At 42.1% G+C, this 18,356-nt stretch overlaps 1 protein-coding gene across 1 annotated transcript in view; it reads left to right on the top strand.

Moving 5' to 3' along the window:
• The first annotated feature begins 3,356 nt into the window (after positions 1-3,356).
• Positions 3,357-18,356, top strand: part of lrp4 (low density lipoprotein receptor-related protein 4) — a 68,784-nt gene continuing 53,784 nt past the window's right edge. The window contains exon 1 of the mRNA XM_030766021.1: positions 3,357-3,608. Within this exon, the coding sequence (XP_030621881.1) occupies positions 3,551-3,608 (58 nt within the window). The 5' untranslated portion in view covers positions 3,357-3,550. The remainder of the gene's footprint in view (positions 3,609-18,356) is intronic.

Here is an 18,356-nt window from a genome sequence, read left to right as displayed (position 1 = left end):
AATTAGTCAATATCTGTATAAGTAGAAGCCTCCACCCAGTCCCAAGGTTAAACTGTTTTATGTTGGGATAAGGCATCTTGCTGCCACCCTCTCCTTCCTCATCAACCCCTGAGCTATGGTTCAGATGACTCATGGAGGATCTAATGGCTTTCTCTCATCGGCTGGTTTTCACACTGTAAAGTTGAAAGATACCTGACAACAGCCAGGTGCCGTGTTGTTTGTTTCTCTCTCTCTCTCTCTCTGTCTCTCTCTCTCTCTCACTGAACCGGCACTAAAAACAAATAAAAGTATGGTTTCTACAGCACTGAACATGCCCTGTGTAAGACTATATTTGCTTAGGGCTGAAAGTATTTTATACTTGTCAAAGTCCCCTTGCCTTGTCACTGTGAATGGAGCTGAGTCAGGCATGATTTGTAGCGTATTAAGTAAAATAGGTAGATAACTCACTTAGTGGTTTCAACATACAGGAGGGACAGGTAAGAAATTTTATTATCAAAGATCTTAATATCAGTCCTGTTGAATGAAATGGTTAAAAATATCCCCTATGTTGTAATGTGCACTAATGGGGCTGAAAATATGTACTGGAAAATGATAAAAATAATTACATGACAAGTTTGACATATCAGTGTCATGAGACTTTATGCAGTTGACCAATTCGTGTCACCACAACAAAAAATAAAGATCAACTCTTGTAGCTGAGCCTGTAATTCAAACCATCAAGGTCTTAAATTATACTTGGACAGTGTTCCGTTCTCAGAATAGTAGTACAGATTTGAAGCTGCTGTGATGTTGTGATGTTATGATTTTGGTTTAAGTGAACAATGTTTTTTTTTTTTATGCTGGCATTTATTTTGCATCGAAAACACTGCAGTTCTTTGGGATAAACCATAGCGGAAGCCTGCAGCTCAAGAACTTCAAACAGAACGCTGAAGACTAGTGAGACCAGAGGCATGTTGTCTTTACCAGACCATGTTTTCCATTGTATTGAAAATGGTTTTTGGTACAGAGGTTACAAAATTCAGAAACAAAGGAAAAAAGTGCATGTCTTGACAAAAACGCATGACCATTCTTATTAATAAGGTTCCTCTAGTCTTTAAGCTATAAACAGAAAGATTATATTTACAATCTTGTTTGAATAATTAAACAAATAGATTAAAAGAAAAACAGCCTTTAAGAAAAAAGTTTGTAAGTATTCTCTGACAGTGGAGTTTACTTCATGACTAGAGACACCGTGTTTGTCAAATAACTATATTCAGCTGTCAGACATTCAGAAAGAAGTACTCCTACAATTTTGTCCTATTCTATCAATCAATCTTGACAACATGCCCTATGAAGTGAACAGGCTAACTGACTTCTGAGGACAAGGAAATGTGGAAAGTGAACACTAAGAGTGTCAAGACAAGGTCATTGGGGGTATTTCAGACTAGCTTTATGGTAAAAGTCAGTTGTGCTAGGGAGAGCAGGTGCTGTAGTCTGTGTCGGTGCTGTAGAGACAGATCATCTCCTGTTACAGTGCATTATGACACACGGAGAGGGAGGCCTAAACCCCTATCTTTACCCATTCCCCTTTTAGTGTGTGAGGCTAGCATTGGCAGTGTCAGTGCAGCTGGCACACCTCGCGTCCTGTCATATGCCCCCTACCGCTCGTCACAGAAGAAGCCTTACAGGAAGTGGACAAATGTTGAGCACCCCCTCCACACCATCACCAACACCCTCTTTCTAAAATTCACAGCTATTGAATTACATGGAAGGATGTTGGCTATTTATTTTCAGCTTGCTTTCAAAGTAGATCAGACATCTGAATGCAACATTTGAAGGCAATCGCTGCACAGCTAAGATAGTGTTGGCCTTGAGGAACTGTACACATTGACATACACAAAAATTCACCAAGAGACAAAAGGCATCCTAATATGTCAGAAAATTAGCCTGAAAAAGTATCAAAACATGGACTTTGATCCTTTAAAGCTTATTTTAAAAAATCCAGTGTCCATGCGTGAAAATACTTTTTTTTTTTTTTTTAATCGGTGTGATACTACTCAACCACAGATTTCATTCTCTCACCTCTAAGAGGTGTGGGTGGAATGATCATGAATGTGCCGTAATGTCTTTCTCACTACTTCCATAACCCCCTTCTAATTCAAAACTAATGAAGATGCTCAGATGGAGAGCACTTAGGTGAAAGAAAAAAAAAGATCTTTGATATTTCCACGTTGCTCTGCTCTGCTGGAGATCCTAAAAGAACTGAATCCATCCAAAACATATGTAGTTGTGAGAGGTTTTCTCACACAGCACACAAACACAATGATGGTGATGAAGCAGTGAAGCAGGTAGGCGCTAATCATAAGACCTGATCCTCAGCACCGATGCGTCTATTATGATTAATAAAGCATAAACGCCTCACAGAAGGCTCCAAAATACAGTTATGCAACTCACTACTCCCTTTGATCAAAATTCCCTTTCATCGTGATGAAAACCCTTTACAATTTGGCAAAACCAAGAGGAAAAGAGGATCGTTTTAATGTAAAGAGATGACTACACCTCCACAAGTGAATCTACCCTGCTTTGTTCATACAAGTGTATATTGTGGGGGTGTGATAGTGAGCAGAGAGACACACAATGAGTCCATCAAATGAGTGTCATGTATTTATTTATTTATTTATTTAGCCTGTGGTGGTCTGCCTTACACACACACACACATATACAGTATATATGTGTGTGTGTGTGTGTGTGTATGTCTTCATATAATTTTTTTTTCCAACATTCAAAGCTGTTAACTAAAGGGACAGCGGTTAGCCTAGTGATGTAAACACACACGCCACACCGATCATTCTGGCCACATGGAGTCCCGTCTGATTTGAATATCATCAAACTGAAAATCGAATTAATCGGTTAGATTGTCACCGTATGAGGTCTCTGAAGCTGAAGTCGCTCGAAGAAATTCGCTCTTGAATAGGTTCGCGCTTTAACACAGGCTATTCACAAACAAGCGCACCATGACTTGTGGAATTACGCGGTCTCTGCAGATACTTCAAGTTCTTTAACTTCATTCTAGCATAAAGGAACTTCGGACATGAAATAGACTAGGGAACGTCAAAGTCGTGGAACCAAGGGGTTGATAAGCAATATTTAAATTTAAATATACAGCATTGGGATCCATTACAAGAAATGGTCTTTTCTTAGTGTATTTATGTGTACTTTTTATTTAATTAAGGACAGACAATTTGCTGTCATTTGTAATTTATTGAAACTGTTTTTCCAAAAACAGCTGGTCTCCCCTACAAGACATTTGGTACGACCCACTGCTTCTTTTGATCATTCCAGCATCGAGTTTGGAGCACAACATGTTGTAGACTGTGGTGGTAGAACGCGAGCACGTAATATCGGCAGTGACCACCGATCACCCTTAGACGAGTCGTAACTAGAGGAGATATAGGCAAAATTCAGTCATGAAATGAATTAGGAATCTTACTCCCGCTGATTCTAAGGCGCTCCAGTGATATCCGCAAATACAAACATTTGCAGTTATAAACGTTGGAGAAAGAGCACCAGTATGAAGCTTGCTGTGGTGCTTTGTGGCACTCTAATAAGTTTGTTGCTTCGCAGTCAAGGTAAGTGTTTCTGTAAAACTGTTTTATTAACATTGATATAACATCGAAAAGAAACAACACAAAAAGCTCAGAGCAAGCTCGGAAGCTACGCGAATACTTTAGTTAATTAGTTTAATCAGCGTGTACACAGACACATTTTCATTGGAACTTGAGTCTTGGTTGATCTCCAGCAATTCTAATCGGAAAATGGTGCGTGAGAGCACTGTCACCCCATCTGCCCGAATTTAATGTGCGGATACTGAAGCTTCGGAGTTGCAGCCAGATACTTTTGCAGCTCAGCATTGCCATACTCATTATCTTTCACCCATTTAAGGTAGACTAAACAAGTGTAGATGGCTTATTGGTACCATCTTAGTAAAAAGGAATGATACAGCCAGATTTTGAAAATATTTCAAAACAGATTTTTTGAGAATACGGACAAGTTCTACCTCCAAAGCGCTGTCGATTAAATTCACTGTTTTGAAGTTTTGTAATTGCCGCACTCCCTTTCATTCGAGTGACGGCTATTTAAAGAAAACTCGTAACTACTTTTCACGCTGTTACACGCTCAAGTCAGCCGAACATGGTAACATTTACCATTCATTGACTCATGTGCAACTCTCATGGGTTTCTGTCCGAACCTGGATATGTTTTGGTCAACAATTCCCATCCCTGCGAACACCTTGTATTTACAACATGTTGAAACAGCCGCCGTACGCATGTTGGAATGTAGAGACCTCAACGAGGCGCCCAGCACGGCCTCTTTTAAAATGCACGGGAGCAGAAACAGCTCTGTTAACACCACATACAATTTTAGTCCTATGCTGTATTCTACACTGGGAAAACGAGGGGAAAGTCTGTGGTTGCAGATTGTATGTCGAGCGTATCGCTAGTTTCAAAGACGAAAAACGCCAGGAGAAAGACCCCTAAATGTCAAATGAACACGAGTTTTAATCTCTGAGAAACCTAAAGTGATAGAATTGTTTCGCGAAAACCTCTTCCACAAAAGACCTCTTATCATTTATGAAATCAGAGCATATATTTTTATGTCATGACTTTCGAAGAACCCTTTGGTGATTTTCATAATTGATCCGGGATAGCTTGTTAGTAGGACTTGTACTGATGTATAGAAATGACACCCGGTGAAGAATGACACCAAGTGTTTTTTTTTCCTCCCTTAAAATTCTGAATTTTTAGGAAAGGATTGGATTGCTAGCGTCTTTCAGCTGCAGTGTTAATTCTGCTGTATTGTGCAGCCTAATTTTGTACACAGTTTTGACTGTTATTGGTCCTAACTTGAGAGCTTTTAGTTTACTCACCGGCATATTGCAAGTTGTAGTACACGAATTTGTATACACAGCCATAAACACAGTGTAGATGCAAGGAACTGAAATACAACCAGTTTAGCCCTTTCATTGAGATAAGGGCTGTTGATCAAAGCACTTTGACTCAGGATTGTGCTATAGCGAGTTATATTCCTTGAGACGAGTTCTATGATAAATTTTCCGCTGAATGTTCTAGTAGGTCTATACACCATGCAGTAGTGCTCTGATGAATACATCAGCCTGTACATATCCCTGTGCTTCTCTTCTGTGTTTATTCTGAAAATTCTCTTCAGCATACACGATTACAGTTCATGTAGTGCGCTCCATATTAGATCCTTCTCCTATTTCGTACACTGTGCACAACATGAAATTGTGTGATAATGTTTGTAGTTGTAGAAGCATTCTTTATTTGAGGAAAAGCCACAAAGCAGTGATGCCTTTGTCTGTGTGTGCATGTGTGTGCAGCATGCACCTGCTAAGACGCTATGCGACAGGGGTTTCCCTTGCTATACATTTCAGGTCAGTCACTGGGGGGGTCGAGGGTTTGAGTCAACTATGAAGACAGATTCATTTTATTATTCTTCTAACAAAATGAAGGAAGTGGCTCACCTTCCTTAATGTGCCGCTGCTCCAGGGAGACAAAATTCCTTTTTTTGCCGCAATGTGTATTTGTCAGAACTTTTCTTCTCTTTAAGGAAAAAATGAAGCCCATTTTGCATGTAAAGTGCATACAGAGGAATGCACATTTTTGTATTTTAAATACAGATCTCCCCAGAAAAGAAGGGACAGCAGAGATTTTTGTGGGGGTATGTGAACTTAAACTTGGCGTTTAAGTTAGTCACATTCCATTTAGTTTCTCCTCATGCTATCAAACAATAGATTTCATGTTGTTTTAACCCTGCTATTCACTCCTGAAGCTTTGTGGGGTTTTTTTCTTTAAAGTTATGCTATGGAGATCAGCAAGAGCCATTGCCTTACTCACTCCTTTTTTAGTGGTTTATGGAGTTTATGGAACAAGAGAAGTAAAGGTGGTGGTTTAGTTCCCTGGGACACCTGACCCATTGCAGATGTAATATGAGCATAGTGTATGACTTTACCTGTGTGAGTATGTGTTCACATGTATGTTTATATGTGCACTTGTACAGCTGGTCTGGCAACTACTGCTGTATACTTCTTTCTGGGGAAAAGCAAAAAGGGCCTTTTGATTTGTTAGTGCCCTGCTATATGACTAGGCATCTGCTGTTGGTCTTCTTAAATCTTCGTGTGCAAATGCATTATCATATTATTCAGTGGATGACTGACCTCTCTACCAGCCAATTTACCCAGAGATGGTGATTTCATTTTCTTTCAGGGGGAGGAGGTGGTGCATTTCATATCAAATGAATAGCCCATGTCTCTGAATTTTATGTGCAGATTCATTTTGTAACTGTCCTCCCCCTTGTTCCATAATTCACCTGAAGACCCACCCAGCTAGAGGACCTACTTTTATCAGCGTGGTCCAATCTGTTTACTCCACTCTCACACAGAAGTAAGCAAGTTGTTCAGAGCATAAAGACCCATGTAAACGCTGTCATCATGAGGTTCGTACTGCTGAGGCCTTTTGTAATGTAAAACTCCCGAGTTAAGCTGAGGAGCGATTTCAAAGTGCAGTCCCTTTGCAAAGTGCTGTAGCTTTAGACGTGGAGCACACACCACTATCAGTAATCTGGTGGCATGATGGGGGTAGGCAGTTGACACTTAGGATGGTCCCCTTATTGGAACAGTAAGAGTTTGTGTGCATATGCCTGTTATCAGTCCATTTCTGCTGCTCATCATTTAAATTAAGAATAATGTCAAATTTACTGCTGTCATTAATAGGCATTGGCTCTTATTAAAGGGTGTGGTAATGAGAATGGTCAGCTGAACAGTGCAGTGTTTCTCATGACTACTATCACATAGCATCTCCTGCACCAGAGAGCCTCTGTTCTGTTTGCTGTGGGACAGAGAATAGACTCAGAACAGCATTTTCTGGTTGGGGACGGCAGTAATAGACGGATCTGTGTCTGAATGGTCATTAATGATAAAGGCCAAAGGCAGGAGGATATGAGACTGTGGGAGTCATGCGCACACACACACACACACACACACACACAAAATGACCTATACAAATCCAAGGATCACTGAAATTGTCCTGAAGACAAAGGGCAGCTCAACTCCTTATGACTTAATTTCTTTTGGTACATTCTTTGGTGTTTCCATTATTGTCTTGTCTACTCCCCCTACACCTCAAGTATATAGAACCACATGCAGATACAAACAGAGACAGAGAGGTACTCCTTGTGAAGGTCATCCTGCGGTATAACTTAATTCTTCAAGTCAGAGATACTTTCCTCTGTATCTGATTTGTACGGATGGTGGTGGGTTTGCGACGAATGACGCATTTCTCCCTCATGCTTTTTTCTCTTTGTTAAATATGTGTTTTGTCCAGTCAGAGTGGTATAGAAAATTCAATTATGATGTGCATATTGCATAAAATTGCATATTATTATCATAAATGTTTTCCTGGGGATCACAAACACTTGGAATATGCATTCATTTTGCTCTCTCATTTATTGTCAGGATAACAGTGAACATCACAAGACTCTCCTTCTACCAAAGCACAAACATGCTGACCCCTTTTGCTTTTGTTCCTTTGTCATGTTTTACTTCTTGCTGTTGCTGTCCTCTGATCTCTCTCTCTCTCTCTCTCTCTCTCTCTCTCTCTCTCTCTCTCTCTCTCTCTCTCTCTCTCTCTCTGACTGTCCATCCGTATGTGTTTCACTTCCACCCTTGTCCTGCCTTCTGTACCTCCTTTTCCTTACAGTTACAGTTTCATCCCTTTTTTTTGTTCTCTGTCTCTCTCTTTATCAGGGTAAGCTTTGAGTGTATTGGTTTGTCTAATGGATCCAGTTAGTGTACAGGCACTGTTGACCTGTGAAACACACATGCTTGCTAAAATGGTCTAATGGGGATAGCGAAAAAAAGAAAGAAAGAAAGGGGAATGACTGCTAGCGATAGACCCCAATCCCCTGTGTCACTGACGGAGGACAAGGACTAGCGAGGGGCCCATGCTGGGTTTCTCTCTCTCCTTTCCATTTCCTCTCTCTCTCTCTCTCTCTCTCTCTCTCTCTCTCTCTCTCTCTCCCTCTCCCTCTCCCTCTCCCTCCCCCTCCCCCCCTCACTCACTCACTCTCTCTCTCTCTCCCTCACTCACTCACTCTGTCTCTCTCCCTCACTCACTCACTCACTCACTGACTTGCTTAAAAATAACTGCCTGGTTTGCCAGTGTGATCTGTAGCTGTGGGGTATTCTGTGTTTAGGTAGAGAAGAACCTTTCTTTTTCAGCTGTCTGCGTGACTGCACACAACCATGAGGGCTTACAGAATGAGAAGACTCTTTTTGCTGTCTAATTGGTGTCCCAGCCAGGGCTGCCCTGCACAGTACTGCTTTTGTCATCCGCACCTTATACAGAGAGGAGCCAAACTCTGTGGAGGAGTTATCAATACCCTGTGCCTCATTGCCCTAACCTTCTACATAGTTTGTCTGACTCAACTGTTACGACGTCAATGGGACTATTTTTTGAGTTCTGTCCTCGCTTCACTTAAGACACCACTGTTTATGGTGTGGGATGGCAGAATGTTCCAGGAGGTATGGCATGAGTTAGTGTACCTGTGGGTAGACTGGAGAGGAGTTTATTTTTTCTAATATTCAAAGACCTCTCCAAGATTTAGAGCCGTTTAACAATTGAGGACCCTTTTTACTACTTGCATTGTCTTTTAATGCATTCTCTCTCTCTCATGCTTTCTCTCTCTTTCTCTCTGTCTCTCTTTCTCTCTATTTCTCTCTATCTCTCTCTATCAAAGGCTTGCTTTGGCCTTGGCCTGGAAATCCCTCTTTCGCTCATCCATGTCACGTTCCACATTCCCCCACCTCCCCATACTTGCACACTTTCACAGCCCCTTGCCTGCAAGCACTAAACCAACCAAAGGGCCCCAGCAACAAGCTCTATTAAGAAAACAATATGGGTGTCCAATGGACCCTTCAAGCCTGGGCCTGGAGTAGCAGTGTGCCTGAAAAAGCCCTACTCTCTAATGAAGTCAGAGAACTCAAGTGCTCCTTTGGTATAGGGCCTTTCAGAGGCGCCAGTGGGGACAAAATGTCAAAACAAGCCAGCCTCCCTGGCAGTATGGGAAGGGTGCAAATGGTGGCTTTTGACTCAATGTGCTGTGGGTGTTTGATGGGAGCTTTTTATTTTAGGATGGTATGGTAGAGGAGGGGGTGGAATACACTTGATGAAAACAATGTCCTTTAAGTGACACTCCCCAAAAACACCTCTAAGTCAAACAACTCGCAGAAAGCAGTTTGAGGGAGCTTTTAGTCAGAAAAAGGGATTAAAATGTTTGGAATCTGGCTTTGTTTTATGTCTTTCTCGCAGGATTTTACTAGTTGCTCCTCTGAATGCCTGGTCTGGCTTTCAGTGAGTAATTTATGCACAAGCCTCTTTTGCCTCTTTCTCTTTCTTTGAGGGTTTTATTGGGTCTGGAGTCTCTGTCACCATAGTCATTTAAGGTTCTACTTCCTTTGAGGGTTTACTCTCTCTCTCTTTTTTTTTTTTTGTCCCTGTCATTTAACCAGGGCCCCGTGCCTCTGCATCACTTGAGACGTATGTGGACCTGGAATGTCTGGCTGTTGTTGTTTGTTATCCTTTTGATGTAAACAGACTTTTTTGTGGAGTAACTGATGAGTGTGCGCTCGGCATTGGGAATATTTCTGCCCGTGCAAACTTGGTCAGTTGTTTACTGCATCTTAATATTTAAATTGATAAAAGCTCATTTGAAAGGTTGAAGTAAGCTCATAGGAGATTGATTTTCTTTTTAGTCTTTTATACTGTCGCTCCAGCCGTTACATCTTTTTAAAAAAAGTCCTCTGGAAAAACAAGACTGCCAGATGAATTTTATCCACACTGAAACCCTGCCTCTTTGCCTCCTCAACAAATGGTCCCGATTCAGAGTGTCACTTCTGTTTTGATGTGTTGAGCAGCACATTGCTCATGTTAGACTGAAGTGACCCAAATCTCTAAAACACTGAGGCTCTGAACACTGAGAGAACTGAACACTGCCTTATTAATGTGCCTTAGATGACACTAATGGCTCCATTCTGTTCTTCCAAGCTTTGCACTTCTACAAGCTCCACTTCAAGGTCTGAATTTTAATATTTGGACCTATACTGATTCTGTTCCTTTGTTTGGAGTAGAGTGTTCCTGTTTGAATACCCCAAGAAACAGTACATCTCTTGACCTGTCAACAAACGGCTTACCGTAAAAACAAGAGCAACATTGTTTATCTTGCTGAGCTCCTCTCTCTCTCTTTCCAAGCTGTTACAAACATGGCTTTTTGCTCTTTCTAAGGGATGTTGAGTGCATTCTTGTGATTGTTTTAATGTGGACAAGAGTTTAGTGTGTGTGGCAGAGGATGTGACATTAAATAGGCTGTTAGTGTGGTAGAAATGCTAAAACCATGGAAACAGTCTAAGATATGCCATGCAGCCTAATAGGGGAAGAAGAACATTTTACAAAAGGTTTGCAGGTTTTCCGAAATGGCTACTTTTAATTGGTATCCGCTGGTTAAATTCTCTTATTAGTGTGCTCTCTCTCTCTCTCTCTCTCTCTGGATGTGTGTGCATGTGTGTCATAGTTTGAAGAGAGGCAGAGAGGTCCCCCCAGAATTATCTGGAAAAGTTGTGGATGAGTGGTGTGCTAGCTTGCTAGAGGCAAAATGCACCATGTCTTCCCTCAGGACTGAACAGATGACACATAATTGGTTCTTGCCTCAGGTAGAGAAGTAACCAACAGCTTTTGCCTGAATATAGTTTGTATCTTTGGAGTGAACATACTAGGCACACCTATTGTAAGACTAATTGTCTTATTTCATTATCTAAAATCGTTTTTAACAGTACGATGTATAAAATATGAATCGTTACGTTTTTTAGGCTTTTTACTGTTATTTTAAATGAGCGTTTCTTAAAGAAGCCATTCTTCTGTCTTTTCCACTAAAATCATCAGCTTTAGAATTGGAGTGATGTGTTGCTACCTGGAAAACATCTGACAGATTTAGTTCTTTTAAGTTGTTGTAAGCCAGTGCTTTTCTCTTGTTCCTGCTTTAATCATCTGAGCACCGTGACTGAGTAACAGTGGATCTGGATGGTGACTTCACATGCTGCATGGATGCCACATGTTCATGAGTGGCTCTTTCCTGGAAGTGTGATTGGACCCCCTTATGGTCAAGAGTACTTAGCACTAAAATGCTGCTGGATTCATTCAACAGAGGAACAGCATTTAGCATCTGTGAACCGGCTTAGTTTAATTCTGTTTTGGTCGACACATGAAAGTATATACCCATGTGACTTCTATGTCTGGTCCTGTCCTTTACCACAAAACCTACTTAGAAAAGCTGTTTTAAATATGTTAAGTTCCAAATAGTGTGCAGTTAGTGTGAGCTTATATTACGGAGGGCATTTCTTAGTACACATATTGTGAAGGGCATTTCTGCCTGGTTTTGTGAAGCCAACATGAGTGGCATTATCCAGATGAGGAGGAGTGGGGCTTACAGTTTAATCCTCATTTGAAATGCTGGCCAGGTGTTCCCCTGGAAGCTAAGTAAAAGCAGGAATCACCTAATCAGAACCAACCATAGTTAAAGGCTGAAATCAGGGTGGAAACTCTGCTTTGGAGCCTTTACAGTTCCAGCCCTGCAGTTGGGTCCAAATGGGCTGCCTAGATTATGTTGGGGCCAGTGGGCTTATCGCATGTCTCCACTGAAAACTCTGTCTCTCCTACTCTCTCAGAATGGCCTCTGATCTCAGCCTAGAGGAGCTGTATAGTACTACTCCTCCACTCTTTGCTCTGCTCTCCTCTGCCTTTTCACACCAGACAACCCTTCTGAATGATCAATGATCACTTTCTCAGTGATCATTTTACGTTAACCATCTCAACTGGTAACAGCCTGGATCACATGTAAATTGCCACATCCCTGACTGGCGTCCTGCAATTTACAGGAGACATATGAGGGCTGGATGTCACCCTTTCTTGTTCTCTGTGTGATGTGGAGCTCAGGGAGGATGTTGGATACTGTGTGTGTGTGTGTGTGTGTGTGTGTGTGTGTGTGTGTTTGCGATACTTGAAATACTTGGTGTCTGAATGGTGATTTTGAAAATAAAACTGGGGGATTTGGGGTGGAATGCCGTGAATGTGCTCTGTACTCCCCTCATCCGGGTGCTCGCGTCACACAAATCATCAGCGCAGCCTTGACAGGTGCCAGCGTGTAGCATGTAGCGTGTGTGTGTGTGTGTGTGTGTGCGTGCTTGTGTGCGCTTTCATTTTTGTTCTGTGTATCTGGGTAATCCAGCGCTGTGGTCTCTGTTTCTGTGCTGTAATGTGTGAGACAGGTGCCTGGCTCAGGCCAGTTGCTGGGCAGTTGAAGAGCAGACAGAAGAAAAGGGCTCATCTAGCGCCTGGCGCCTTTTGCCTGTGGTCAGATATTTCATTGGCATCATGCCCAGCCTGACTCCCTCTCTATTTTCTTATGGCACCATGACCACTGTGTACCATCTCTCTCCCCACTCACTCATTAGAATTGAATCTCAGTTCTTGCACATGCCCTTTGACTCAGACCTAATTGATTTATTAATTGTAGTGCAATATTCATCTACCTGGCTGGTGGCCACCTGGCTTTTCTGTTCTTACTCCTCCCACTGTTTCTTTGACTCTTTTTCTCTCTCTCTTTGTCTCTTTCTCTGTCTTTTATTTTTTGAGTATCTCAGCTAAAAAAAAAAGAGAGGGGGACAAGAAAGAAAGTGGAAGAACACACACGTTCATAGTCCCTGGTATCCTGATGAGATTATTGTTTTATTGGTTGGATGACTGAGGGCTATTTTAGGACAGTTTGCATGTATGTGTTTTTATGCGTTCATATGAATGCTTCTCGGGCAGAAGACAGCACAAAAGCTTTAAACTTGCCTGTCATGATCAGAACAGAATGCTTCCGATGGCAGGTATTAAAGCTTAATGTTGTTTTGTGTACCAGAAATCCCATCTGCAATAGGAGAGTGTCACTTTCTCTGTTCACTGTTATTTATCACATGTCGCATTAACTATTCATGTCCACCACATTGCCTCCCATTTGAGTTGGAAACCTAGAAATACCTTAAGAGTTCTGTTTTAGGGATTTTGACATGGGTGCAGTTCTCAGCTCTTTTATGCCCTCATGATAAGGCTTAAAAAACTTTGCTTACACTTACTCCCCATGGCCTCTGATTTAAATCAGATCAAAAGGCATCCCCATGACTTAATGTGAGTGTGTAATTTCTTAGCATGGTTTTACCTTGTTGATCTGACTCATTTTCTTACACTGAACATATCACCTTGCACAAAAAACTTGATAAGTGAATGTCAGAAGTATTTGATATGAAGATTCATATGTCAAGATCATAAACAAAAGGGTAAACTATGTCTACTTAGGTCTGTTTACAGAATGATTTACCTGTCTGTGAAATTGTGAACTGGCTGGTTGGGTTGTGACCATACCTCGTGTTAGTGGTTATATGGAGCAGGAAGATGAGAACCGAGATCAAAAGAACACTCTGGTCTCAACACAGTGAATTCATTCAGGAGGCACCACGCACAAAATCTCTGGAGCGCAACGTTAAAAAAAAAAAAAAAATCTCAATGATGAAGAGAGGGTTATCTCTGGCCGCCCTTTTGCTTCAAGCTTCCAGTCTCATGACTAGCACAGTGCTTTAAACCCTTTATCAGAGCTTTCTCCTTCCCTGGTCTCTCACACATGAGGACAGTGGAGAACAGTATGGCCTCATCTTTTTGTGACTGATGAGGTGAATAGAGATGGAAGTCATATGTAGAACAGGGAACTCTGGTAATTATTTTTTTTCTCTTCCTCTCCCTTTTACTTTTTCTGTTTGTCTTATTTCTACTCTCACATTGTCTTTTGTTTCCAGTTAACGTGACGAATCTTTTTGAAAGTAGCGCAAACCATAATATTTCCCCTTTGCGTGACCTGTAATTTTCCCTTCATGTGTCCCCATCATGAAACACACAGCTTTTTTTTCCCATCTTTTTTTATTTTAATCTCCATTATTATGGCCCTGAAATATCACATTCTTGACAAACTCTGACATTTTGTGAAAAACTTTGAATTTGCATGCCCTAATTGGTTTACAATAGAGCAAGTACCAATTTTATTTGGGTTTCTGAGGTATATACACTGGGATTGTTGTGTTGCCTGTGGTATTGCACTCTAGCTGTGCTGCCTTTGTCTTAATCATTGGTTGCCTTAAGGATCATTGGTTGCCTTAAGGATCTTCAGTATCCTCTGTGTTCGTATAGCGGGGGGGGGGGGGGGGGGGGGGGGGGGGGGGGGGGGGGGGGGGGGGGGGGGGGGGGGGTTTCCCAGAGGGATAAGCTACACTGACAGGCCAGAAGTGTGTGTCTCATTTTGGAGGTCGGTCAGTAACTAACAGACCAAATCCTCACTCTCCCACAGCACTGATTTTTTTGTAAAGACTGAGCCCAGTCCTCTCCATATCTGTAATTTTTCAAACTGTTTGTGTATCGCACTGCTGTCTTGTTAAAGTTTCATCACCATTTCTCCCCCTCTTCATCGGAGGGAACCGGGGCGGGGGACGAGGGCAGCGTTGCTGATAGGAGCATGAATGTTATCTGTGGGGCTAGACTTCAAAAGCGCTTTGCCTGTGGGAGGCTGGAGGAGTGCTGTGGGGGCTGTGTCAGACATGAGCCAAAAGCTGACCCTCACTGTACTCTTAGGAAAGGTGACTTTAGCTTGATTAGAGCTGAGACTTGGGACAGACTACAGACTAGGGCAGCAGATCATGGCCCAGGCTGGCTGGGGCATAGCCTATGCTTTGTGGGGTTCTCTGATCTCAAGAGCCTTGAAAGACAGATGAGGAGGAGGATGTAGTGACAGGAAAAAGAAGACATTTTAGAAACTTCTCTTGGTTGAAGCTAGCCACTAGGAATTGGCAATATTCAATATCAGTCATAAAGTCCAGCATGATCAGTTATGAATTCCTTTTAATTACCTAATCTGTTCTTTCTTTCTTTCTCTCTGTCTTTCTTTCTTTTTACATTTTTCCTTGCTTCATATTTTTTTTAAGTCTTGTATTTGAAAATCTGATTGTCTTGAGTTCTCTACAGACGGAAGAGGTCAGATGGAGTGACCTTTAAACTGCTCTCTGAACTTGAAACACAGTTGTGGTCAGCTAGTCATCATGACTTTTCCTTTCTTTCCCCATCTCCCTTGTTTCCATTAAAGGTTTAATGGAGTCAGGCAATGCTGATCAAAATGTGAATAACTTCCAGGTCAGTGAATGTTAGGTGAAAGGTCACTATAGGGCCAGCCTCACCATAAATTGGATGACCCTCTGCAGCTTTGTTCTTGTAATTGTGTGAAATCCTTTGATGGGCATTCGAACCCCCACCCCCTCACCCCTTTGTCTTTGTAAGAGTACAGTGCAGAGCTTTTGTAGAAAGATGTCTCTGTTTGACTGTTTCTTGGAATACCATGACCCCCCTCAGAGCTCACATCATCTCAGAGCGACTTTGACAGCTGTGACTGATGTGCTGTCAAACTGACCGACCTGGTGGAGCAGAGCATCGCGTTGGGTTTGACTTTTTATTTGCCTGTCCTGTTCTCTGAGTCATGGACTTACGATCCCAGGCCTTATGGTAAAGGTCCTTACTTTTCTCCTTCCCCCTCGCCTCCTTTCAAAAGGTGAACCGTCCAGCTGTATCGATCTGCTCTTGCTGGGGCGGTTGCGTCAGAGGCTGCGTTTTGAGGTGTGGCTGGGCATAAATTTGCCTGATTTAGTACCTATCCCCTCCCACCCCTCTGTTGCGCAGAAGTCCACACGTCAGCTGTGTGCATGGACAGCTGGTTGTAGAGCCTGGCTCCGTGCATACTACACCAGCACATTGTCTTGGCCTCAGCCCTCCTGGGGAAATGACCAAAAAAAAAAAAAAATCCACCCCCCATTTTTTACTCCTCACTGACCTGTCAGCCGCTCTCCCTTTACTCAATGGCGACCGGCCCCTCTGGGACCCCCTCACAGCAGCCCTGTGTTTGAACACCGCCTGCTTGGAGGACCCCAGGGCTGCCCCCTTTGTTCTCCCGCAAATAAGATCAGAGTTTTATTCCCTATGCTCTTGTGTCTGCGGACAGACCATACTCTCCTAGGGGGACTAATGGTGTTTGGCAGCCCTATCGATCACATCTCCTGACTCTCCCTCCTGTGCGTATGCACCGTCCCTCTCTTTCTTTCTGCCTTACGCCCTCCCCGAGGACGGCAGATTGAAGGCGGTTTAGTAGCGACCTGGTTGGGGCCTCTGAGACATTGTGGCATAGGAACAACTTTATGTCTGTGCAGAGGGTGACTTATCTCTGGATGGAGGAGATACTCCTCTCTTTCTATGTGCTGTTTTACGAGCGTAATTATTCCTCACTGAATAGTCAAGAGACTGTTTGTAACATTCTGTGAAGTTTTAGTTGTGGGCCTCTTACATTCTTTATAATATGGAATTCTCTAATGTACTGTGTTTGTCTTTTCAAGTGGAAATAGAGACTTTTTTTTTTTGGTTGAAATCCTTTTTTTTTTGCCTCTCGTGTTTTTAGTTTAAATATCATTATTGTGAATATAATAACCCGTCTCATCATGCAGTAGTGGAGATGAATTGTGGCCTGAGGCTTTATGATTACTGGATACACAGGAAGTGGAGACTGTGGGCAAATGGACCTCATAAAATCAGGCTCTGGAGTCTCAGCTCTCGGCACCCAGCTCACTCTCAGCTCACTCTCCCAGCTCACTCTCCTCAGCCAGCATCTTTGAACAACTGCTCGTTGCCCTTGTATGACCACGGCAACAAAGAGCAGAGGACTTTTTTTTTTCAGCCCTTCTTTTAAAACCACACTGTAATACTGCTCAGATGGGCAGGTTGTGAGGGATGAGGGCACTGTGGAGTTTATCTAGTAGGGCTATTAAGAGAGGATTTGAAAGGAAAATCTGGGTTTTTAGAAGTAAACCCGATTAGCTGTTTTTTTGGCAGCTTGTTCAGTAGCGCTCAGAATCAGCACTGATCTCTAAATTGGATGGATTCATTCATATGATGCTAGAATCTCATTTGTGTCTTGCGTGGTCTTGAACACACTGCAAGTATTTACTTGAATATCTTGTTAAATCAGTCTTGCTCAGTTTTCAGTTCACAGTGTGAGTAAGAATTGTCAGTTACAGCTTGTTAAGTGAATTGCCCCACCAAATGAGCCTTCCTGAAAGCAACTTAAAAAACAGTACACCCAGAACTACCTCAAAACTGCCTTCTGAACGATTGCTTTGTTTCTTACATAAATATATGTTACTATCTCAATCAAGTCCAAGGCAGGCCTTAGAGTTCCTGAGGTTATTAGAGTTACATAGCCTACTTATTAGTAATGCACATGTTTTTTCTTGTGGTGGCCCTGCTGTAGGCGACAATAAAAATCTTTTCAAAATTCACTTAAACTTTCTTAACAGCGAAAGCTTATAGTGAATTTACTACACTGTATTGTAACTGACTGGTTGATTTGACTTTGAGTCCTGATGCATGCATTATTTGCCTCTTTGAGTCAGCATAAGTTTATTCATTTTTGTGGTGCTCAGAGATGTCGTTGCCCAGAAGACTGAGTCAGTAAGTTGTGCATTTGGGTAATGTTTGTCTCAATTCAATTTCTGATCACTTTGACAAAAACAAACAATTAAACAAACAAAAATTGTTTGTGGATTGCCAAGTGCCCCATTTTACCCTTAACAAAATAAAACCAAATGAATTTTCCATTCATTACTTACCAGCACCAATTCTTATTCACATCCAGACATTTTCAACGGTTATACCTCTGAATTCACAATTACATAATTTAGAAAACATGAATCCTCCACCAGTGATTTTAATGCTTGGGGCTGATGATCCCAGAAGACTGGATTTGGAGCCACTGATTCAGTGTTGTATGAGTGATCTTTCTGATGTGGTTTATGATTATGAATTGTTCCATAATCCCATCCCAGAACTTCTTTGCTGACTTTGGAGTTTAAGCACGTGCAGACTAGTAATGACTGTGCTCTGGACGCCACGTGTGTTTTAGGTCAAACCGTTTAGGAGTGAAACTGTATCTGTGTCGTTCCAGTGTCATAAGTCTGTCCTCTGTGAGGTTTGACATATGTCAGAGCAGAGAGAGTGTCAAGTGCACAGACTAATCTCTCCATGCTCAAAGTTACGTGCAGATCCATGGGAAGGGCCAGTACCCCACCTGTTTGCATTCCTTTGTCGCACACCTAGACTTCCCCCAAAACTAACACTGAGGACCCAAAG

Source organism: Chanos chanos, chromosome 2 (assembly GCF_902362185.1).
Source record: "Chanos chanos chromosome 2, fChaCha1.1, whole genome shotgun sequence".
In the NCBI taxonomy this organism is placed as follows: domain Eukaryota; kingdom Metazoa; phylum Chordata; class Actinopteri; order Gonorynchiformes; family Chanidae; genus Chanos; species Chanos chanos.
Note: the sequence above shows the minus strand (reverse complement) of the source record. Positions and strands in the feature narration are given on the sequence as shown.